The sequence below is a fragment of the Nothoprocta perdicaria genome, unplaced genomic scaffold (genome assembly GCF_003342845.1).
Source record: "Nothoprocta perdicaria isolate Ctin4 unplaced genomic scaffold, notPer1 scaffold_71, whole genome shotgun sequence".
NCBI classification, from domain to species: domain Eukaryota; kingdom Metazoa; phylum Chordata; class Aves; order Tinamiformes; family Tinamidae; genus Nothoprocta; species Nothoprocta perdicaria.
The window spans coordinates 3,196,198-3,220,319 of NW_020455988.1; the positions used below are offsets into that span (position 1 = coordinate 3,196,198).

General features: G+C 42.0%; 1 protein-coding gene across 2 annotated transcripts in view; it reads left to right on the plus strand.

The window, feature by feature from the left end:
* PPP3CA (protein phosphatase 3 catalytic subunit alpha) overlaps positions 1–24,122 on the plus strand; it is a 158,080-nt gene that overhangs the window by 101,920 nt on the left and 32,038 nt on the right. For both annotated transcript variants that reach the window (XM_026050887.1, XM_026050888.1), the window contains exons 3-6: positions 5,105–5,229; positions 13,568–13,679; positions 14,666–14,811; positions 16,977–17,116. In XM_026050887.1, the coding sequence (XP_025906672.1) occupies positions 5,105–5,229; positions 13,568–13,679; positions 14,666–14,811; positions 16,977–17,116 (523 nt within the window). The remainder of the gene's footprint in view (positions 1–5,104; positions 5,230–13,567; positions 13,680–14,665; positions 14,812–16,976; positions 17,117–24,122) is intronic.

The window sequence follows — 24,122 nt, forward strand, 5'->3', positions numbered from 1 at the left end:
TTTTTTTGGTGGGCTTTGTGTGGCAGGGGCAGTGCTCTCTGCCATCGAGGGTGTGTGACCAAGAGATAAAAGGGGTGTTTGCTGTGCCATGTGCTGTGGGGGATGTGCAGGGCAGTGCTGACCTTGGGAGGCGGTTGGGGAAGGAGCTGGTTATGGTTCTTCAATATGTGCTTCCTTTTTGTTTCTCTCCCCGAGACCCAGTTTGGCATCTTCTAGTGTAGAGGTGACAAAAGCCTTTCCCCACCACCTTGCATTCCTTTGGCCTGGATCCGAGTGCCATTTGGCACTCACTGCTGCAGTAGCATTTACTGAGCAGGGGACAGGCTGCAGGGGAAGGGAGGGGGGTTCCATCTGCCTTCATAGATTTTCCAGCCAGCGGTAGAGGCTGTTTCCTGAAGATTCTGTTCTTTCCGGTGATCTCGTATGTACACAAAACAGCTGCTCTGCCTGCCAGGTTTAGGTGTTTTTGTTTGGAGACACTGCAAATAATTATATGAAACAAGTGGTGAAGTAATTTGGAAGAGCCATTTCTAAAAGCTTGCTACCGAAGGTATTTTTGTAAGCTCTGTAGTTTTTTTGCTTCCTGCTTCCCTGGAGTATAAATGACTTGTCCTGCAGGTCTCTTCTGATGTGCTGTTTTCTCTTCCATGTTCCTTCTCACTCTGTCTTGTCACATCAAGTGTCCTATATTTATTGCAGCCTTTGGGGGTGGAGGGAGAAAGCTACCTCCCGTTACAAGAGCAAACTTGGCTTGATCTGGGCAGACACGGGAACTGTGCGCAGGGCGCCGCGCTGCCGCCGTGCGCCCGCCTCGCATGGAAAGCGGTGCCACACGCTCGCTCCCGTGGTGCCCAGGGCTTTCCCTGCAGCCCCCGGCGCCTCCCTGCCTGCACTTTCCTCGGGGCTGCAGCGGCCCCTTTGGGGAGGCTGCTCTTCCTTTCAGGAAATATTTGTGATGAAAGTGTGTGACTGCAGTTTGCTGATGCTACCAATTCGGCTGTGGTGAAGTCATCAATTTTGCATTCAGTGATTGAAAGAAGAAGATAGATGAAAGCCCACTGTAATCATGTTAGATAACCCAAGATGAATGTGAATGAGATTCTGCTTCTTTGGGAAGCAGGGAGCTGTGATATGCAGTGGACATATCGAATGTAGCAAACATTCGTGTGAGAGCCCAGTGTGTTAGTTTGCTTTAGATGATGTGTTACCTACCAAGCTGTCTGAACCATTCTGACTTGAAGTAATGTAATCTGCAAGTCCTTTAAGTCTCTCTTCCAAGCAGAGACAGAATGACATTAATTACATAACTATATTGCAGCATCTATAACTAAACCACTGGGTTTGACTTTAGAAATGCTTTGTGGAACAGCCACAGATGAAAATGTTCCAAGTTTCTTATTTTGCTTCCTCTTTTTCCTGCCTTCTTGCTCTCCAAAAAGGAATGAAAAAATTCTCAGTCTTGGGTAATTTAATTAAGACAAAATTGTCTGCCATGCACAACACCTGCAACACTGTTTCATACAGTTGTGGCAACATATGGTCTTCTGCTAACACATGCACACTTGGAAATAAAGTTCCCTCAGGTTTAGAGGACTGAGATGGATGACTTATACCCACGACTTTTTCTTAAATCTTGGAGAAAAACATGAGTCTTCTGGCTGAGAGCTGCTGCCTTGAGGAGCAGCCACAGGCAGGTCAGAGAGACCTGGCACATGGCAGGCAGAGCCCTGGCCCAGCTCCTAGCWGTGCAGGCAGCCGAGGCGCAGGCTGGCTCGCACGGCACGGCGCGCCTGTCCCGCAGGCTGGGTGTCTTTGGAAGCCATGGGAGCCTGTGCTAAGCAGTGGAAACTGAGGATGGAGTGTTGCAGATGTGCACCAAATCCCTGGGGATGCCTGAAGGTGGGAGCGTGATCTCTTGACACTCAATTTATTCAGAACGGACACATGGAATTTTCCTATCAGGCTGCACTGTTCAGCCAATTAAGGCTGTGCATGGGAAAGGAGGAAATAAGTGCAGCCAGCATATGCAAATTGCTGCGTATAGAAAATGCCTCAATTGGCTGTGTTTGATGTGCTGKGCATATAACTTTTGTTCTCATACGCAGCTGACGTGGAAATGGCACAGTTGCAAAAAACCTCTGCATTGAGCTGCACGTAACAAAGGGAATCTAAGCAATCTGGAGAGCGTTTTCAGACATTTTGTTTGTGGCAGCAGTCACTGCAGTCTGAAGCACGGCTCTAGCGCTTTGTTTTCTATAAATAGGCTGGCAGTAGCGCTGCTAAGCCTTGGGCTTCCTCCAGTCCTAGTAGAATTTTAATGCAGTAGTTTCTATTTCACTACTGCATGTTCCTTTGATGTAATCAGAGGCAGATCCTCTCCGTGAAGCCATCTGAAGCATAAGTTAATTTGCATTAGGATGGCAATTAAAAAGAACTCCTCTCCTCCTCCTCCTGTCCCCAATTTCCATTTTTGTGATAAAGCAGTATTTTATAGGCAGATATAGTGAGTTATATTTGGAAAGTTCTAGTCTTTTAGTGTACAGCCCAATGGATTTTAGTTGGAAGTAGCTAAATTCAAAGTCAGGATTGACCAAGGGAGCCATCTGAGCAAGTAAAGAAGACTTCAGAAATATGATTTCTCCAATAATTACATGGGAAGTCCTGTGGATTTGAAAACACAGGCCTCTCCATCAGATTTGCTAAAACTTCCTTTAAAGTTCTTGAGTAAAAAGTGCTTCTTAAAGCTTCTGGCTGCAAGAATGAACTCAGTTCAGGGATTTCAGGCATGAGGAGATGACTCTAAAGGGGTTATAAGAGGATCCTTTCTGTAGGGTGGAGCGAACTGTTGGAGCTTGCTGCCGTGGGAGGCGGCGATTCAGGTAGGCCAAAAAGCAGGGAGCTTTAAACTACAGCTGGAGTTGCGCTGCGTGCAGTTGGTAAGGAACTGCCAAACAGGAACCCCTGTCAAAATGAGTGTGAAACTGGGCACTGAAGCTGTCTTATATGTCCCAGGTACTCTTATAGATCCTGAAGCTCTATCATGCGTTCTAGGCAATAGTGAGTAGGTTTTCTGTATTTGACATTATTGCCTTTCAGTAGGAATTCCAGGGTCAGATTGTTAGAAATTAAATGTCAGTATTAATGAGTGTTCTCTATCTTCTCTCTCTAGTTTTATCTACTGATTTTATGCTTCTTTCATGAAACTACTTGAGTAGCTCGGGGAAGGTTTTTCCTGTTTTTTTTTTTTCTCCTCTCATCTGTTTTCTTTTGCTCTTTTTTTTTTTTCTGAATATGTTTCTGGGTATGCTATCAAAAGTAGGAAGGATAGGTACTATGTAAAATACCTGGACTTTCCATCAGCTATGGATTCAAAGGTCCAAATGAGGATTTTAACTTCTGGTTTACAAGGCTTTGCTCTTYGCTTTTTATTTCTTTGTTGTCTTCACTGCTTTGCTCTGTTTTTCTGGTTTGTGACAAATTTGCCAACATATAACTACTTGGAGAAAGCTTTTTTACCTTTGATTTCTTTCTAGGGGTCTTAGTGCATTTATACAAGCCTGTCCTCCCCAAGAAAAGTTCATGTTTCTCTATGCATTGGTGAAAGCACAAAAGTTGTATGCATTTAAAACCTTTTACTCTCGTTCCACTTAACATTTTTACAGTTGGAGCAAATGGGGGCGGGCGATAATTGCTAGAACTGTACAGTTACATAACTAAAAGCTTTTCTGCGAGGAGTTAGGAGAGCAGATTGGTTTGGCCATCAATACGTGAAGTGTTTTTCATCATCCCACAGTGTCCATGCAGAAGAGTACAGTCAAACATAGTTATTAGCTTGGTAGATTTCTGGGTTCAAGAAAACCATGATCTTTTTTTTTTCCCCTATAGGGCATATTTTTTTCTAGAGAAATAGCTTTATATTACTTAGAATATTATTTATTTTGCATAATTAATGGCAGTTATTCATCTTAGCTATAAATCACAGCTGCTGATGGCTTTCAGCATGAAGACTGTCATCTAAAACTCATGGAAGTTAAAGGAAGAGAAGATTATGTAAAATAATAGTGATGATTACTCAAGTATATGTGATTTTGAGGGCAAATACCCTGTTGCTATCATGGGAAGATTCTCAGCTAGCCAGTATTCATGAATTGTGTTAATAGTTTCACATAAATATGCATGACAGCAGTGACTGTAAGATGAATGTTTTTAGCGACATTTTACTGTTTTTAGGTTCGGTATGCTGTGGCAATATGATAGTAATCCTATTTTTACAGTGTACATGTGAAGAAAAAATGTGATTTAACTTTTTGTTTTCCTAAAAGGAATTAATAAGRGATTAAATAAGAGGTGAGATTGCAGGGCTGCAGGGTGAGGATACGGTTCTCTAGCCCTTTATTTATTCAGTTTCTTCATAATTCTCACCCCTGGCTGCCCATCATCATTGCCTGCCATGGTTGTACAGACTCACTGYTTTTAGACAAGTAGCTTGTTGGGTTGTCTTCACTGAGATAAAACACATCTCTGTGGTATGGGATAAAGGTTAAAGCATGAAAATTGGCATTCTTCTGTGTCAGTTGTGCTTAGAGAAAGCAAGCAAGCCACGTCTCTATCCATTTTTTTCAAGCCTCGATGAGACTGGAAGTCAGAACTTTGTCACTTTGGCCAGCAGCTCATGTGGAACTGGCACCCTGGGCTTTCTGTGAAAGGCCTCACAGAGTTTGTCTGGGTTTGAGAATGGGACCAAAGGAAGAAGAGATGTTGCTTCAAGATTTTTGATTTGTTATCTTATGATTGCCAAGGTTATGTGCCCAGAGGGCAGTGGGAGGAATGAATAGATATCTGTAAAAATAAACATTGGTCAGATTTGCCTAACAGCTCTCCTTTAATTAGCTGGTAGTCTTTTACCTACAAATATGGATGCACATCATAGGAAAAAAAAAAAACAGCTTCTGAACAGCTTCCAGCCCTTGCTGATCATTTAACTAGAGGGTGAGACACAAAATTGTCAAAATGCATTTCTTATGAAAGCGAGCGACTTTGGAAAGCATGTGCCTGCGATGGTCTTAGCATAGTGAAACTGAACATTGCTCTTTATTTCTTCTAGTTTGTGGAGACATCCATGGACAATTCTTTGACTTGATGAAACTGTTTGAAGTGGGAGGTTCTCCTGCCAACACGCGGTATCTCTTCCTGGGGGACTATGTGGACAGAGGGTACTTCAGCATTGAAGTAAGTTCCTTTTTTCTCTTTTTGGCTGTGAAACTGCTTGCAGCCTATTATGTGTGTTAAACAGTATAGTTTAACCAGCTCAGGGTTACCTAAAGTCTTTGTGGATACCACTGTGAACAAAAGAAGTCCATGTTAAAGGTCACTGTTGGGTTTTTCATAAAGGCTGTGTGGTATCCAGCCAAATGCCACTGTGCCTCTGTGCAGGAGAGCTGCACAGCTTAGTTCTAGTGACCATCCAGAGAGCTATGAGCTTAAAGGGAAGAGACTTGAGCTTTTAGGAAAGAGATGGGCAAAAAGGTTGACAAGACAGGTTAGTCTGACTGTCTTGTGGGAAGGAAATCTAAGCAAAATGGAAAAGCCAAGCCCATAATTCCAGTGCTCACAAAACAAACTGGATTTTTTTCTCCATTCTGCTGTGCTGCTCAACTTTGCAAGCTCACAGGCGAGGTCCATGATAGGCAAAGAAAACCAGTTTTGTTCAGCCAGGTTCACAGCTGAGCTAGTCACTGAACACTCAAACTTTTTTGCAGCAGCTGAGCTACAGCTTAACTCTTTTTCTCTGAAAAGTTCCAGCTGTAACTCTTTGACCTCAGGGAGAAAGCCAGTATCTATTAGAATAGATCCTATGAGAGGAGGTTGTGTATGTGTGACTAGCTAACTCAGGCAGTGTAGAAGAACACGTGCCCTCCTGCCCTTTTAGATACAACACTGAAGGCAGGCCATGGCACCTTAGTACATTGTTGTCATACGGTGCAGGATATGTAGTCATAAACAGCTGGCTACTTGTAATGTGTTTTTTGAAATGGATTACTGCATTATCCTGGCAATTTTATGTTCATGCATAAAGAGAAAGTCCTTGTTTTTATGGTTCTATAAAATCACTTACGATTTTTTTGGTTCATTTTAAAATGTATTTTAAAATGAACGTTCAGGAAGTGGCACATTCTTGAAGCTCAAATCTTAAAACGTTTGAGGCTTATCTTGTCCATCTGTTGTAAATCATGCTTAGACCAGTCTCATAGTTAATCTAGTTGGGATTAAGTTTCTTGGAGCCCCACCAAGACAACCCCATGTTGAAGCCTTTCCTCGTGCCACGTGTGGTTGCTCTCTCCCTTGCCTGATCGGTGCTGAGCAGGGAGCTGGAAGCTTTTTGTCTTGGGGAAGCCTGGAGTTTGGCCATGTGGGCTTGACCTCTTGTGCTGCTGAATGCTGAAATGCTATTTCACTTGTGATAGACCAGCTCGTATCTCCTCCAGACCTGGATTGAGGCAATGTCCTAGCAGGAACTTCACTTCTTCACTTCTATATGTGCTGTCGTAGAGTGCACATAKAGAGCAAGTGGTTTTACTTCAGCTTGAAAGTGTGTGCCTGAATTTACCATAATTTACTCCAGGGCTACTGCTGATTAAAGAATTCAAGTTATATAACAAAAAAATGAAATAACTTGTTTGTGTTAAAAGGGGAGCAGAGCAAATAAATCCCTTCAAGTTACTCATTTAATAATCTACACATGTATATTTAGTAAATGATGTTCTGCCATTAGGTTTTCCAGCATTTTTCACTGAAGCACTGCTGGCATCTGTCAGCACAAAAGAAGGATCAAAATTGTGATTTCCTTAATCCCTTTTTGTATTTAAGACTCAAATTATTGCATCTTTGGTCACATAACTGATTGTCCCCGCCCATGACCACGACGAAGGACTGCCTTTAAATAGAAACAGGCTTCTGTTTTAGAAGAGTTTGGAGTAAGAGTTGTGCACTTGGGTATAAGCTACTTACTCTGCCTAGCGTAGGAAGTAGTGCCAAGGAAGGGGTATGGGTGAGGATGCCATTTGGCAGCTTGTGGGGCTGCTGCTGGTGGCGGAAGGAGTCCCGAGTCTGGCCAGCAGGCACCAGCTCTGCCTGTGCTTTGAGCCTGTTTAGAAGGCAGGGGCTAAACTCACCTTGTCTCGGTGCATATTCTCCTGCTTCAGTTGCCTCGAGTCCTTGTTAACTGCGTATCTGCTGCGCTCCCCTTTCTGCCCATACAGACATTGCAGCACTGGGATCTTTCCAAGAGAGCAGGTTAAGCAGGTGGTCCAAGGGATTAATCACCAGTAACAAAAGCTTTAAAAAGTCCCTTCAATTGGTGTGTGTGATGCTATCTAGTGTAAAACTGACACCATTGAGCCTCAACCAAGCTGAATGCTGACAGTGGGCGAGATAATCCTGTCTGTGGGCTGAAAAGCATTTGGGATTCTTCTGGATGAAAGCTAATATATAATGTAAGCTATTATCATTAAGATCAGAAGAAGAAGAAATTGCATAAGGTAGGTGGAAGGCATTTGGTAATGCAGAGGGGAAAAGAGAAGTGTTTGTGTAAAGCACTCAGTAGAAATGACAGCCCTTGCCCTGTAAAGCATCTAGAGGCTCACACATGTGCCGTGTTTCACCAATTGGAGTTAATTACAGAGCTTGGATGGAGTGAGTTTTATGGCTTTAAGATGGGGTCTAAATAAGGCGTTGCAGGATCAGAGATTGCTGAGGCAGGTGGAACTGAAGAGCTGGATCCGTATCTCCCAGGCACGCTCCCATTTCCATTTGACCATTAGGCATTAGGAGCCCGAGCCTTTTCTCCTGTAGAAGAGCAGTCTTGTGCAGGTGCCGGGTCTGGCAGAGTGCACTCGTTTCCTGCCCTCGGTGACTGGTAACGTTGCCCTGCTGTGCTTGTCCTGGGGCTTGGACTCCACAGCAGTCTCTGAGCTCTCACTTGGAAACAAGCTGACAGCCATGGATAAAAGGACCCCAAAGATCAAACCAGAGGGTTTTTGAAAAATCCAAGGGATAGTTAGTGCATAAGTGATTCTGCAGAAAAAGGTTCTGAGAAAGAATGGTGCATGTGAGTCTGAAAACTCTACAGAGTGAGGTCTAAAAGCCCTGTGGTGGAGAGGAGTGTACTTAGACTGTTTTTCAGCAAATTATTTGAAAAATGACATAGTAAAAATCAAGTGTAATATTATACCAATGAACTCTTGGAATTTTCCTGTGCATCCGATACAGGTTTAAACATACAGGTTTAAATAAAATTGTACATTACAAGGTTYGTCTTGGTCATTTTTGACCGAGCAGATAGTTAAGATATTGCATATTAGGCCAAAAATCAAACCACACAAAACAAGTGTTGTGTTTGGAGCTTCAAAACATGTATGCTTGTTTATTTCCCCAAATGCAAATATTGAAATTCCAGAAGAAGAAAAAGTTTTCATGATATTTTTCTAGCAAGAACCAAGTGAGATGTTTGGACAGAGTCTGAACATCAGGAATTAGTTTATCAGACCCAGAAGCTGCTGCTTTTCTGTGAACTTCTAGAAATTATTACCTAGTTTCTCCCAAGAAAGCAAGTGCACATGGTAAATCTTGTTAGTAAACCGTGGGTGAGGCAAATGCTGGTTAAGTTGTTTTCATCATCTCCCAAGTCCATGTGCATTTCCTAGACCTCTGCTGGAAGAAGAAACCCCATCCAGTTTTCTCCATTCTGCAATGTGTTCATGCTTTCAGTAAACAGCTTGATTTAAAATATCTTTGGCTAGGGGGAGGAGTTTACTGGCAGAGTCTATTACTTTCCTCTGTTCTTGCAGAGAATACTAATATTTTCATTATCCTAAATTTCCTTGCCCTTCTCTTTTATCTGGCAATAGCAGATATGTCTCCCTGTATCAACAATTCGTGTGTTGTAAGATCTCTGTTTCTGCTGGGGATGCTTCTCAGAGCCGGAATATTCCCTAGTTTCTCTGCCCCTCGAGCATGCCAAAATCTCGGTCAGGATGCAGGCAGAGGCCGCAGGCCAGTGCGCAGAGGTGACCTGCACCGCTTGCCCCCATTGCTCCCTTCCTGCTCTGCGGGACCYGCTTGCGCAGCTGGTGCAGGGCGCAAGGACCGGTGAGGAGAGCCAGGAACTGGCCCTTAGACAGCACTGTCTGAAGTGCTAGCAAGGAGGGGGAATGCAGGAAAAAAAAAATACTACTTAAGTTTAGGTTTAAATTGAGATGCTCCCAAAGGCTGAAATCGGAGTAATGTGACAGAGCCCTAGTAAAGAAAATAGGGCAAGTAGTAATGTTTCATATCTGATGTTTTTAAATGAAGTCATTTGGGAGACGAGCTAGAAGAGTGTTTCAACAGTTAAAGTCTAGAGTTGAAATACCACTATGCAAGTGTCAAAAACAGGCCCTAAAGCAGCTTGGGAATATTCAACAGATTATTTTTTTTAAATGTGATTCTGGGATAACATGAAGAACAGCTACTCCACAAAAAGTTGATTTTCACAGAGTAGGCATTTTGGTTTTGAATCTATAACCTCTACATCCATGGGCACTGGTTTTAAAAACACACAGAATAGGTAAAGCAGAAGCACAGTAGCAAGAAGTCTGCTGAACCGTAAGTTGTTAGGGAAGAAACTCTGGTTGCTCCAARTGCTGCCTTATCTCTGTTATGCAGTAGAGCCTAAAATGAGGAGGGTTTTCTTCAATCCGTGAAAGCTGGCAACTGCAGCATGAAAGCCTGGCTGCAGTGAAGGTGATACAAAAAATATATATGTGTGTGTATGTGTATTTTAACCTAACTGTGAGTTATATCTGCAGTTTTCTTTCCTTGTGCTCTTGTGCTCAAAGGATGGTAGCTTAGGAATGGCAGGAATTTGCAGTGCTTGTAATTATTTTGGTTACAAATGAGGTGTATCTTTATTTGTTCCTGAACTAAAAGGCATAATAAATATTCATGCCAGGAGTGTGAGTGCAGTTAAATGTGTAAAGATGCATAGTTTCCGTTGGACTAGTTGCTCCCCTTCAGGGAGCTGCATTTCTGTGAGGTGCTGCGATAGCATAATTATTTCAGTGCAGCTAAAGGTAGTGTGGTTCTTAGATTTGGGCAAGGTCTGGATTAGTTGTTGCATGGATAAACCCTGGTAAGATACTATGCCCTAGCTTGCAAAGCACCTGCAGTGCCTGGCGGCTCAAAGGATCCCTTGCAGGATGAAAGGTGACTCTGCTCAGCAGTCACAAAACCAAGAGCAGGTGAAAGAGAGCACCGTGTTGCAGGCATTGCTATGGGTGCCAACACAGTCCTGCAATTGCACATAACTTGAGGTGTGTGCAGGAGGTCTGGGGGTTTGAACTTCCCTTGCAGAAGGTGTGCCACAGGTTCAAATAGTAGGAAAGCTCAGTTAAACCCTAGTCAGTCTGGACACTACATGGCTTTGGCTTATGAGGTACTTAATTTCCTAGGGCATTTTTCCTCATGGTGCTGATACCTGGAGCCTCAGCAGGAAAACAGCCTGTGGGAGCTGGGAGGTAGTTCAGCTCTTTACTTGGAAACCTATCATAGCTGCCAGTTGGGTGACACAGGCACCAAGCACGTAAGCTGGTGATGCAGCACCATGAGGTCAATACCAAGAAGGAAGAAATGAGACAGGCCAAAAATAACCTCAGGGGAGCCTAAATTATAAGGTCACTGCTGCGCATTTTTGAAGGGTCAAAGCAAAGAGAAGGAATAATGATATCTGGATGGAAAAACATGAAGGAAGATAAAAAGGAGGCTTTTAAATCTTGCTATTGGGAAGTAGCATTACTAAATAATCAGAGATTGTATGCCCACATTTATCACACAGCTAAATGATGATAGGAATATTCACTTTGATTTAAAAAACAAAAAATGAAAAAGCAAACAAACATTATATAAAGCATAGTTAAAATATAAAGCCGGAATGTCTTAGTTCATATGGAAAGAAAGTGATTTGCTAATTAGTTCTTGTCAACCAGTATGATATTATATCACTTATTTTTGAGCAGAAAAAGAGGAAGAAAAAAAATAAAAAAAAAGAAAGCCTTAAATATGTTTCCATGTAAGCAGCGTTTGGATGATGGGCTTGCAATGCTTGCATGATGGCACGGGAGCACAGAACTCTGGGCTGCAGTGATCCTGGGACCAGCTTCTCTATTACCTTGTCTCTATCTGGTTCTCATGAATCCTTCAAAGGGAGCGTAAGGGAGAAAAACAAGTGAATATAAGGTGATGCACCCATAAGGGAGAACCTAGCACCAATATGATGAAACTTAGAGGTTTTCCTCATTTTTCCCCAATCTGGACAATATTATATATAACAGTCTAAATGCTTCTTTCCACCCTGCCAAGGTTGGGAAAAAAAATGAAAGTGGTAAAAATCTTAGTTGCCAAAATCTTAAACCAGTCCTTCCCTCCCCTCCCCCCCCCCATAAAGCACTTCATCTAAGCACTTATCATTACGCCTTTTGAAATTGTAAGGTGATTTGACAGGAGTAGAAGCCCTGGGGTAACTTAAATTCAGCTTTAGAAGCTGGAACTCCTCTCGCATGAGCGGAGGTGTCACTGGAAACTTCTTGTCTCACAACGTTTGCATCAAGTTCTGTGTGAAGCAGTAGATTCAGGGAAGCTGAAGGTGCCGGCAGCACTGGGAAGAATGATGAAGCAAAGAAGTTGTCCCCAAACTCAGAGTTTCAGTGCTATGGTGCTGAGAAGCCTAAGCCGCCTCCTCTGTTCAAGTGAAATGCTCAAAGCCCAGTCAAGGTCATGCCAGCACAGACTGCACAAAACCTTCCCTGGGCACCTCTTGTTGCAGGCTTGGGCTGAAGCAGATATTCCTGTGTCGTAGGGATCTGCTTCAGGCTGCATTACGGCAGGGCAGTTCCCCTGGCACCTCGCACCTCTTTTCCTGTCTCCAGGGCAGCTCTGCTTAGGAGGCCAAGGCAGCAGCTCAGAGGCTGCTGTGATTCCAAGCGACAGGACTAGCTTGCCAGGTCCTGCAGGCCGCCCTACCCTTCACTTCTGCTCTGTTCTGCTGCCTCCAAACCCTTACAACAGGGGAACAGCAATCCCAGAGTGCAGACAGACCATCCAGATGTTTGCGTGCAATACATTCAAGAGAAACTGTGGCACTGTAAAGCGCCTGCTGACTTGTAATTAGCCGCAGCAAGTCTAAGTTTTAGCTTGAGCAAAAGAGGGTTGCTTTTTTTCTTAAAGATGAGGATCACTGAACGAATGAAGAAGCAAATAAACGGTTAAAATGCGACTAACAGAAATGTTGCATTTCTTCTCTTTAGCAAGAAGTTCTGAACTGTAGAAGGAAATTCATTACTATACGTGTTTAGCAGAATTAAATGGATTATGGTGGTTTTGCTCTAAACAGAACTGCTAGTATTAAGAATGTTCTGGGACTCCTAGCCTAGCTATTGATTATTAAAATAAATAAAGCAGTGACTGAATTGGGTCATTGAGGAAGGAGTTGCATGTGTACGTGTTAAAACTGGATGTCTTTTTTTCTTGGGTAACAGGTCACGTACATGTAAGAAAGAAAGAGGCCAGGGAGCAAATGTTCAGAACAGTTTTCTAGCTCACTTTTTCTGTCATCCTGTGGACCTTGCATTTCTGCACTAAAAGATGAGATGAGCCTATCAGCTTGGCAGCAATAGGGAGGCTGAGCCTGCAAAGTGAGCCCACCCTTCTCACACAGTATCTTATGCAAGTATCTGACTTGAGGTGAYGTGACTTTGTTAGCCAAGTGCCTGACTAGCGGGGTCCTGGATAAATGATGACTATTCTTTCAATTTTGCTCATTTGTCAAGAGTCTCCTAATGCTTTTGGCATCATTGCTGTATGAGTGCAATTTTCAAAAGAAATTTTAAAATCAGAAGGCCTCGAGATCTGGGCAGAGGTTAGCCCCGATATTTTTCTCTTTAATGAACATGTTTGAAAAGAAATACAATCTCAAACACAAATCTGCTTGAAAGGCAAAAGGCTCTGCAGCAGCTTTGTAGTTACTCCATTTAATAGGAGAGGTTTGTGGAATTCTCCTCTGTTGTTTGTACAAAAAAAAAGTAAAATGAACAGTAGACGTGTTCACTGCAGATATGCACGTAAAAGGTTCAGTGGTATCGGAAGCTGCAGGATAGGGTGAAGTATAAGTTAAATAGTTCGAGGGCAGCCTTTTCTTTAGGTGAGGTATTGCAGCTGTTGGGCTGGAAGCGTTTGCAGCGGGCATTGCTGTGCGCCCTGGCGGGCGCGGTGCAGGGCGGTGAGCAGCAGTGCTGCTGGCAGCTGGCACAGCTGAACATGGGGCAGGAGTGAACATGGAAATGCCACGTAGCCCAAGGCAAAACTTGAATCAAGTAGGTTAATCCTGGTTTCCACCAGTGCAGGTTAAACTGCAGGGAAATGCTTGCCTGTAGTTAATTTTAGGAATGATGGTAAAATCTTGTTGCACGCAACACTTTCTTCTTTCTGTTGACATAAGTAATTGAATTATATAACTGTTTCTTCTTTTTCTTTACAGTGTGTGCTGTATCTCTGGGCCTTGAAAATCCTTTACCCCAAAACACTGTTTTTACTTCGTGGGAATCATGAATGTAGACATTTAACAGAGTATTTCACATTTAAGCAAGAATGTAAGTCTACTTTTTCTTTTGTCCTAACTCCCCTTTCAGTATCTCAGGATGGTTGTTTAGTATTTGCCCGTAGCTTCCAGTACTTTGGATTTTGCCATGTCACAGCTGTGGCTCCCGGAGGCTGAGGGGCTTGCGGGGATGCAGGGGCCAGGAGGCAGGGAACACTGGGAAGCAGCGCTGGAGAGCTGCTGGGCCCCTGCGTGCCCGAGCTGRCCGGGCGGCACCGCAGGCCGCTGCAGTTGGCTTGAATTTGTCCATGCGCTCTTCCTGGCGGGAAAGGAGACGGTGACACAGAAAAGCTCCTTAGATGTAAACCTTGGCTTGCAAATTAAAAAAAAAAAAAACTGTGTTACTGTAAACTGCCACTATTGCCATGACTCTCTGTTCCCTTCTTAGCATCAGGGATAAAGGAAATGTTAATTGGCTCCAAGGCTTCATGGTTTACTGACTTTAATAAGTGTATTGGTAAATTAACATTTCAGCTTTATTGGGCCACCTCTTTCAATTCATAATGGCATTTCTGTAGATTATTAATTATAAGGGAGTGGGTTAAAGTTCTGATTACTTTTAGAGAGCTTTCTTTGAGCTGTAATGAAGCAGATGATAGCCGTTTAACAGACTTTTTAAGGCTTACTATGTACATTTCATAGAAGACTATAATGGTATGTTATTTAACTTATTTTGGAATCAATATAATAAATCTTGCTTTTTTGTTACTAGTAGTAATTTGGTAAGAACTAGTAGCAATAATTTGGTAAGAACTAGTAGCAGTAATTTGGTAAGAACTAGTGATTTTTATTACTTAAAATCTGAATATTTTTTCCACAAGTAAGTAATGATTTTAAAGAATGTTTTCAATGAAAGAAGCTTTCGTACAGTCTACAGCACAAGAGAAAGTTGGCGAGCTGGCTCAGGATAGTAAGCCCCATCTAATTATTTTTTTCCTCTTCTCAAATACTTTCTGGTATCATCTTCATCTTTGAAAGGTAAAATCAAGTATTCAGAACGAGTGTATGATGCCTGCATGGATGCCTTTGACTGCCTTCCCCTGGCTGCGCTGATGAACCAGCAGTTCCTGTGTGTGCACGGTGGCTTGTCTCCAGAGATCAACACCTTAGATGACATCAGAAAAGTAAGTCTGAATAGTGCTGCGGTCTAAGGGAGCAGTTAATCACCAACAGCTACAACCTGAATCTGTCACTGCTGTTCTTCTGCAGAAGATGCTTTTATGCCATTTGACATTCATGATGACATTATCACCTTTTAAAGGTCTTTCAGAATCAGAGAACATAAAAGGAAATGCTGTGATTAGTCATATTTTGTTGAGGAGAGGAGATTATCAGCATATAATGAAACACAGAATTAGCATCTTTGCACATGGGGAGGGAAATGCATTAGGTAAATGAGTATTTAGGAGCAAATGAGTCTAAAGTTAATTTCTTGCTATATATTTTAGTACATGGTGAACAAACTTTCTAATAATTCCTTATGCACATTTTCGAAGAGGAAAAAAAAATAAAAACTCTACAAAACCTCATACTACTTGAACATAAAATAAAAAAAGAAAAATATGATGCACTCAGTGTGATTCAAATAACAATACTATTTGAAAAAGAGTTAAGAGCTTCATTCTCAGTAGGTTCTGCCACATTTTTAATGATACAACACTTKTGTGTCCAAGTTGTTTAAGTGAGGCTTCATAGCTTAATACCCAAAGCTAACACTTGTGGTCTGAAAACGTTTTTTACAAATCTCATAATGGTTCAGAGTTCATTGTCAAACAAGTTTTCTCATATAATCCAGTACTGCTGCACATTATCATGTTTTTTTCAAAAATCTTGGTTAAATAAAGATTTCTGATATTTCTAAAATGAGGCATTTAACTATTCATGCTTACTGTTTCTAGCAGTAAAGATTTTCATTTTCCACTTACGGTTTGAAATTTTTAAATATGGATCTGCATTTACCTTGAGCTTTAAGGTTACTGAAAAATAAATTATGTTGAGATAAATGTGTTTAAAAATGGTTAAAAAATAATGACATGTTATGGTTTAAAAGCAATTAGAGAAAGATATTATATACACTTTAACTGCTGAATGTAAAGTTTTGTTTGTGAGGTGAAGGTTCTTCATTAAACTAAAGTCTTTCATTAAACTAAAATATTCTCTGCCTAAAAATTAGCTGGGGTTGCAACAACATAATGGCAGATTAAAATTTTTAGCACTCTGATTCTAGATTAGGGTCGTTAACATCTTTGCCTTTTTTTTGTCTGCTAGCAGATTTATTCATCTTTGGCAATCAACAGGGAAGTGGTTTGCATATTCATGAATTGTTGTTATTTAATTGAGATGGATTATAGTTATAAAAGCATGAATTATTTAAAGGACTGAAATAAGTTAGAAGTGTAGGTAGGCTATGAATATTTTATGACAAAAATGCCAAGTTAAAATTGTAGAGGTCTGTTACTAAAACTTTTTAATTGAGTGCTGAAAACATGCAAAATCACTTCTTTCTGCTGGAATTTTAGCTTAAACAGTGTGCAACTGAATCATTACTTGAGCTTCCTGGTCAGAGCAGAAAAGGTGATAGACTGCCAGCCTCATTCATATGCCCATCTTACCAATTTTCTATACTAAAGGGTTCTTGCGGAGAAATCCTGATAGTAATATTCCCAAGTTTGTTATGTTGTATCTTGTTTGCAGTATGATCCTTTATAATTTGAATTTTTTAATATCAGTGATCAGCTATAGATAGAGGAATTCTTTGATGTTCAAATAGTTAAGGTTGCAGTTTTGGAGAGCAGCAAGATTTTCATAGTAAGATGCAGAGATGCTGCCTCCTTTGTTAAATTTAGAGACCTATAATTGAATGAAAATGAGAATTTTGCTTCGAATTAAGTATTGCATTTTTCCTAAAATCTCTTGCTCCATTAATCGAATGCCACTATGCCTGACAAATAGTGAAATACAGAAATGTCTTCCTTCTCTTGTTTTCCATACAGATGCTTAAAAAATATTTTAAAAAGGAAAAAACTTGCAGACAAATTTGCACAGAGTGGGCATTGACAGTATTCCTTCAGTTGCAGATATATCTATTCCTGTCAGTGTTAGCGAGGATTGTGTAACTGTTACTCTAAATCCAGTGCTCTGGAGCTGAGAGCAGCCCACAGCAGAAATAGAGCATGGCTTGGTCTGGGCTTAGCAGCCCACGGTAGTGAAAGCAGCAGCTTTTGCTTCTGTGTTTCTATGGGACGTAGTTGAAAGAAGTTAGTATTTCTTTCTCTCCTATTTTTCTTAGTTAGATCGATTCAAGGAACCACCTGCATATGGACCCATGTGTGACATCCTGTGGTCAGACCCATTAGAGGACTTTGGAAATGAGAAGACTCAGGAACACTTTACTCACAACACAGTCCGGGGCTGCTCGTACTTCTACAGGTGAGCATGGCTCCTCGGGCGGAGGGCTGCTCTGGGCACCCACGAGTTCTGCTGGGCCCGGACCCGTGTGCGCCTGGGCCCAGGGCGCTCCTCTCCGCTGGCTTTGCTGCCTTTTGCCTTCTCCTCGCAACCTGGAAACCCAAGAGGACTTGATTTGATTCACACCCAAGCCTATATATTTTGTTTATCCCTAATCTTGCAAGTTAGGGAGTAAACATGGCCCTTTCAAAAGAGAAAGTGTAATTGAATTTCTAGTTTAAGAATTTTAATTTTGAATTAAAGACTAGTATTGGAAAACTCTGTTTTTTTTTCTGCTGGGCAGCAAGAATTGTGAAAGACTCTGCTAAAAGCCAGGTGGGCATCTAAGAGATCTGTGATGGATCTTAAATCTCTGTGGCTGTTCTGAAAGGCAGATGTTTAATTTACTCAAACTTCATGAGCAGAAAGCAAACTGAAATGCAAGTGTGATTTCCCCACATGTACAGACTTCTTTTTTTCCAAGATTTGTCAAACTTTTGCTCATGTCTGATTGGTTCTTTCTAAGAAATTTAAGATTTGAATGGTATTGGTTAAAAGGGAGTTGGTAAGGGCTGAAGTGAGGATAGTGACCAGGAGATGAGACCACCAGCCATGGCCTCTGTATTAGTAATGTTAGCAGAAAGGTGGTGGGTGGCTTGACGTGAAGCAATGAGTTTTCCTGGGCCTTTCTTTCAGCAGTAATTGCTCCAGCATGGCAGGGAGGGGAGCCAAGGCGCGGGCGCTGCAGCCCGCGCTGGCAGCGCTCAGCCCTTGCCAGCAGGAGGGCAGCCGCCTGCGGTGGGTGGCGCGGTGAGTGCTCCGCGAGTGTGCTGGGTCCCGTTGGGAGAGCAAGAGTCCAGCTGTTGCCAACGACTGATCTATGCAGAAATGGCCTGAAAACTGGGAGGGCTAAAATCCTTCCTTCTCTTTCAAATAACCCCAAACCCTGTGTCGGGAGCATGCCCAGGGCTCCCAGGCACCCATCACTGCAAGCACTGAGTGGCAGTGGCGGCACGAGCCGCTCTGAGTGTGGAACACACTGGGGGCTGGACACCTAGGTACGAGGCTGCTTGCACACTACATGAGCCTGTGGATTTTAAGGGAAGAAAGAAATATGTCATCTAACTGTCAGGTAATAAATCAGGGAAGTAAAACTGTCTGATGATGCTAGCAGATCAGTGACTTAGAGTCACGTTCAGCTAAGACTGTGTAAAAGCAAATGTTGCTCTTAAAGCAAATATCTAATTGCTTTCGAAGTTCACTAATCTGCTTGCCTTAATAATCCCTGGCAGTAAATTCCCCATGCTGTGTGAAGCATCTGACTTTGTCTTCCTTGTCTAGTTTCTTCCTGAGTGAAGGGGCGAATCTCCTTAAAATGGCAAGTTCAGCTTGCAAAGAAAAAACAGCCACCCTTCAGTACAGGGTAGTGACGGAAGGGCCTTCATTTTTTCTTCATTGAACAAGAATTGTTAGTCATATCCAAAATGGAAAGTTAAAGATCAGGAGCTGTTTTATAAGAAGGTCAGAAAGATTTCAAAGAGCTCAGGAAAATGATTTTGAGATGATTAAGGTCTCTTAATTGCAGGAAATAATTGTAATAAATAATTTCCATTTTATAGGGCATGTTCACTATAATGGCAAATGAGAGCGACTTTTCTGTGACTGTTGTTTCCTACAACAAATCGCTATGAGAAAAATCACTTGAAAGATAATATGGTGTCCTGTGTACATACCACATGTTAACGGGACTTTCCAGCTCTGCATTAGGTTCTTTCTGTTCATCCAAAATTCTGTTTGTTTGTGAAATGTTAACCACTTATGAGTATGGGCTCACTATATTTGGGAAAGTATAAAGAGCTTTTCACTACACTTATTAGGTGACCACTCAGGTACGGCTTTGGGAATTTCAAACTGATCAAGCTTTTATTCCATAAATTTCCTTTGGAGGATAAGTTGTTGAAACTTTTATGGCCAGTCCTGTAAAATGTCAGTTCTTGAGATCCTATGTCCAGCTTCTTATCTGGAGCGGTAAAGAATAGATAGCTTTCTTTAAAAGGTGCTAACAGGAAGCAATTAATAAATATCTTTGAAATCCAGCAGCATTTCACAGTGTGGATTGTCAGAATCTGTAGACCCATGAAAACAGTAATAGTGTAATGCAAATGGAAAAATAGATGTGAAATTTGAGTAATCATGGTAAAATTTAAGTCCTTTGCATCTCAAAGTGAACAAGCAGTAACTGCTGTAGGAGTTTCTTTCTCTGAGATTTAAGCTTATATAACCTTTACTGTCTTGGTCATGCTATCTTGTTGCAGTTTCATGACAGTAAAAATAATGCAATAACAGTTGTGTGAATTAGTTCATTAGTATGAGCTAAGTGCAGAACTTCTCCCATCCATGCATCCATCTTCTCCCACTGGACAGAAAGCTCTGAGCAGTAGGCTGGCGCTGTGTCACATACTGCTAACCTGAGGAGACCCAGCCAGTAAGCAGACTAGGCCAGTGCTGAGGCATGGGGGAAAGCTCTGCTCTTGCAGCCCCTCTGGGATTGAGAATGACCTTGTTCCTGTAAGATTTACCAGGTGGGTGCAGAATAAAATGTTCTTTCATTGCATTCGGACAAAGTTACGATGAGCATGCCCAGTCCTACTCATGAAAATTGCAATTGGCTGTGTGCCCGGCTTGTTTAATTTCCTTTGTGCTAAAGCTCTGGTAAAGAATTTGGGGAGCTTGGTTACACTCCTGAGTTAATTAGCAGTGTCTTATCCTACGTAAAATGTATCAAGGGCTGCCTATCAGGAGTAAGCACATGTGCAAGCTTAACACTTACCTTCTGCAATCATTTATGCATATAAGACTCAATGACTGTTAACAAGAGCACAGGAGGGTTGTGAGCCTGGCCAAAGTCTAGATGGCCATACAACCTGAGCAAACACTCAGGAATTACTGCAAACTTTAAGTTTTAGCTTTTTGGGTTTTGTAAATGAGCTTAACATTGGCTCTTGAGGAATGATGAGATTTTTAGTTGACTGCATTTTCATATTTTTCAAAAGCAACAAAAAAGATGATGAGCAGTGGCACAGAGCAGCTCCCCTTGCAGACTCACAGAAAGTGCCACTCGCTGGCCTTGGAGACGGAGAGGGGAAATAATTTGGCCTTGTGGGTGCTCAGGGACTGAAGAAGAATTAGGGCCCTTCYAGCATGTCAGTTCCATGGTTTGCTCGCACTCCCAAACAGAGTGTACATAAACAATGACTGCTACCTATGTGCTGGAAAGATTTTCAGTTTAGGGGATGAGGCATAGTTATTACTTCCTGCGTATTTCACATATTTCTTAATATCTTGGGAATACGGGGTGGGGTAGTTCTGTCAAACCCTTCAAGGTATTGAATAAATTCAGAATGCCCATGCTCACAAGGTGACTCTGCTCATGCTGGGGTAGTCCGGAAGTGTAGATATGCTTTTAGATGCATTTTAGATACATTTTGTTTAAAGAATTTATTTTATGGAATTGGTAATTTTTAAAATAATCTAGTTAGTGTTGGTCAACATATTGAGTTTTATTATTGAGAGCTTAACTTCACCTACTGTTGTGTATATGGTTTATGTACACATGAACCTGTGAGACGGACTGTGCGTTGCTTGACACCTGGGAAAGGCAGCAGCAGGGTAAGATTATGTAGAACTGAAGGATTGCTGTGGGCAGCATTTTTCCAGTTATTGCTGGAAAACCAGTTTTATATGATTTTTAGCAATGTATTGCTTTTTCTTCAAAACTTAGTGGTCACGCAAGATATAGCTCAGCATTTGTAAAAATGTGTTTGAGGAATTTCTGTCAAAAAATGGTGCTGAAGTAGAGAATATCATGATCATATGCTCTGTGGAAGATAACATCTTTCTGACTTCTCAGTGGGGTATTTTGTTGTCTCTGAGTCACTGCTCTGCTGTGATTCAGCATGACACATGAAGTGCAGGCAGCAGGCAAGGCCCTTCTGGAAGGGCCTGTTGTGTGGGGGTTTCTTGTTTGTTTGTTTGTTTTCCCTCTTGGCCAAATGTTTTATTTTTGGGCAAATTGCAATCTGGATCTTGCAAAGGAAGGCAAAGAGGGGAATGTTCCTGGAAGAGGAGCAATTTGGAAAACTAGTTGGGAGTTTGCCAGAGCTGAAGTTCTTTGGTGTAGAAGTTTTCTGATAACTTTTGGCAAGACCACTGGGTTATTGGCTATTGTTTTACCTGGAGGGCTTGCTGTGATTCTGTGATTCCCAAAGAGGAGAGCTTTGGGATTTCGCTTTTTATACCTTTGGGTTTTCCTCTCCAGATTGTTGTAGGATATTCTGGAAAAGTAGGGGTGCCTGATTAGAGACATCTGTTGAAGAAGAAATTGTGCTCGAAGAGGAGCTAACTGATGTATTGTCACAGTGGTATGGCCTATATGGCAGTGGAATGTAGCTGTAAACATTGCTGCTCCCTAGGCCCTTCCTCATAAGTAGCCAAAGCAGAAAATGGAAGTAGTCTGGCCTTTTCAGAATGAAAATGCCCAGATAAAGCACTTAACAGAGTAGTGGTCTGGGTGATGTAGTCCTTGCTCATTATGAGTGCCAGTTTATTCACTTGGAGGGAGCACGTTTTTCTCAGAAAAGATGGCAGCCAGAGCGTCTGTAAATGCTTGGAGGACTATTTGACAACTCTCTTAAGTAATGGAGTCTGTGGAATCCGAGCAAGAGCCAAATTCTGCTCATAACAATCTCTTTCCTATTAATTTGACCAGTAAGAAAGTTAAGTCAAAGAATTATTTTAAAAAAAAAAAAAAAAAAAAAGAACTTTTGTACTTACCTTTGAAATGGAAAGAAGAACCTATCATGTCTATTGAGAAGCATTTTTACCACTTCATTATAACTGTTTTCAATGCAGTACTTAACACTGCATGGAAAGAATACTATGGAAAAAGTAATAGGCCAGACATTTTCAACAGCTGCACTGATAATGAACATAACTGTCTGTCAGATTTTTCATTATACATCCCAGTTTTTAGAAGTTAATGTAAAAATTCCTAAACAAAATGTACCATAAGTCTACATTTAGTCACAATTAATTATAAAAAGAAATGGATGCAAATGAGTTCTCATTTGCCAGTGGTTTGAATGGCAGCCCGTCAGCATTTGAGATGACTGCCGTTGCCAAAGCCACGCGGCACGTGATTTGGGAGGTGAAGCTGTTTTTATAATGGCAACTTTTTTTAGACAATCCCTCTGAGCAAACCTGAGCGTGAGAGCCTGCAGGACACTGGTCGTCCCTGAAACTGGCCACGTTCCTCGCCACGGGCCCTGGAGCCTCGAGCTGCTAGTGGCTGCTGAGCTTCAACATGTCCAGAAGCCCTGTAAGCAAGCAGGGACTTGGCCTTAGGGATGTGAAGGAAGATGATGCATTAGGTTCCATGCTAATACATTTTTTTTTCTGAATTTTTATCTCTCATGCATAAAGAAATAAACTCATGGGGCTGTCAAGTGGTTGCAGGAGGTTTTGGAATATGATCTGGGAAATGATGGCTGGGGCAGCTGGTCTTTTGTATAATGTTTGCCTATGATAATTTTTTTTTTTTTTTTAAATTTGGTCAGTATATTTAGCCATCATTTTTATTTAAGCAGTTTTTCTCTCCCTGTTACTGTATGATTGCATCCTGTCCCTAGCTACTGCAGAACGCTGTGTGCTCTTGCCCCAATCTTGAATAATACCAGCAGCCCCATAACGTAGTTCCTCTATGTGCATTTGGGTTGCATGCTCAGAGGCTCGGTGAGTTTGTTACGGGCACACTCGGAGTGTGTCACGCTACTTACCTGGCACAGAAGTGGTTGTGGAGACTCCTTTTTACCTTAGTGCTCCTTCCCTAACCCTTGCTGCTTTGTGTTTTCTAAAATCTGAAAGCAGGTGAATCAACAGTGGGAAATAACACGGTGGTTGGATGTTTGTGGCCATGTGCCCCAGACCCATGTGCTGGCCATGCCTCTCGGAGCCGAGGGGCTAGTGTGGCTGCCACGTTGGGCCCGACTGTGGCTGGTGGCCCCGAGCTGCCCTGGTGGGCTTGGCAGCGCAGCCGGTGCCCAGCCAGCCTCCGTGCGGCCTCGAGGAGCCTCCCCGGGCAGCGCCGCTTTGACGCAGCTCCCCTTTGGGTACCTGCCTTGAGGGGAGACCGGTGCCGGAGCTGATGGTGCCGTTGGGATCTTGTTCACCCGTTCAAGCTCTTCCGAAAGCCCTGCTCTGGCAACTGCACTGTGCTTCCAAGGGACTGGGCTGGCAAGAGCGTGGCAGGCCTGGGAAGAAAAATCAGCAGCTCAGTTCTCAGTTAAGAACTACCAGTAGAAGTAAAGATATAACCTCCTGGGGGGTGGAAACACTATATAAAATAAACGTATAGATATACAGACACGTGTTCTAGAGTACTTATGTATTGCAGACACTTGGGTTTACTTTTATTTTGGCAAGACATAGTTACATAAGGACCATGCAAGCATGCGGTGCTCGAGTCTTTACACAGTCACTCATACTTAGCAAGCTGTGGCATTAATATGCCATCAGGAGGATCCACAGAGATTTAATGAGCACCTTAATGGCTTCCTAGCATTACTGAAATATTTGAAATATACTATGGTGTGTATGCTACTAAATAATTGAAATAATTAGTTTCCTATAAATAGGAAAAAAATGCTGTGGCTTAATCTATTTTTAAATGTTAATACAATTTATTGTGCCAGTACTTGTTAAGGGTGATAGAATCTGACTCTTACTAGTGGTGTTGTAAGTACTACATGAATAAAATCTCTCTTTGTAACTGTGTAGCTAAGTACATTAGCTTAGCAGCAAAGCTAGCATGCAGAGGGCCTGAGGTTTAGTTACTTTAGTTTACTTAGTTACTTTAGTTACTTAGTTTAGTTTCCTTGAGATTTGCATTAGTTTGCATCCAATTCTTGAAATAAGTAACTCTTCGACAAAA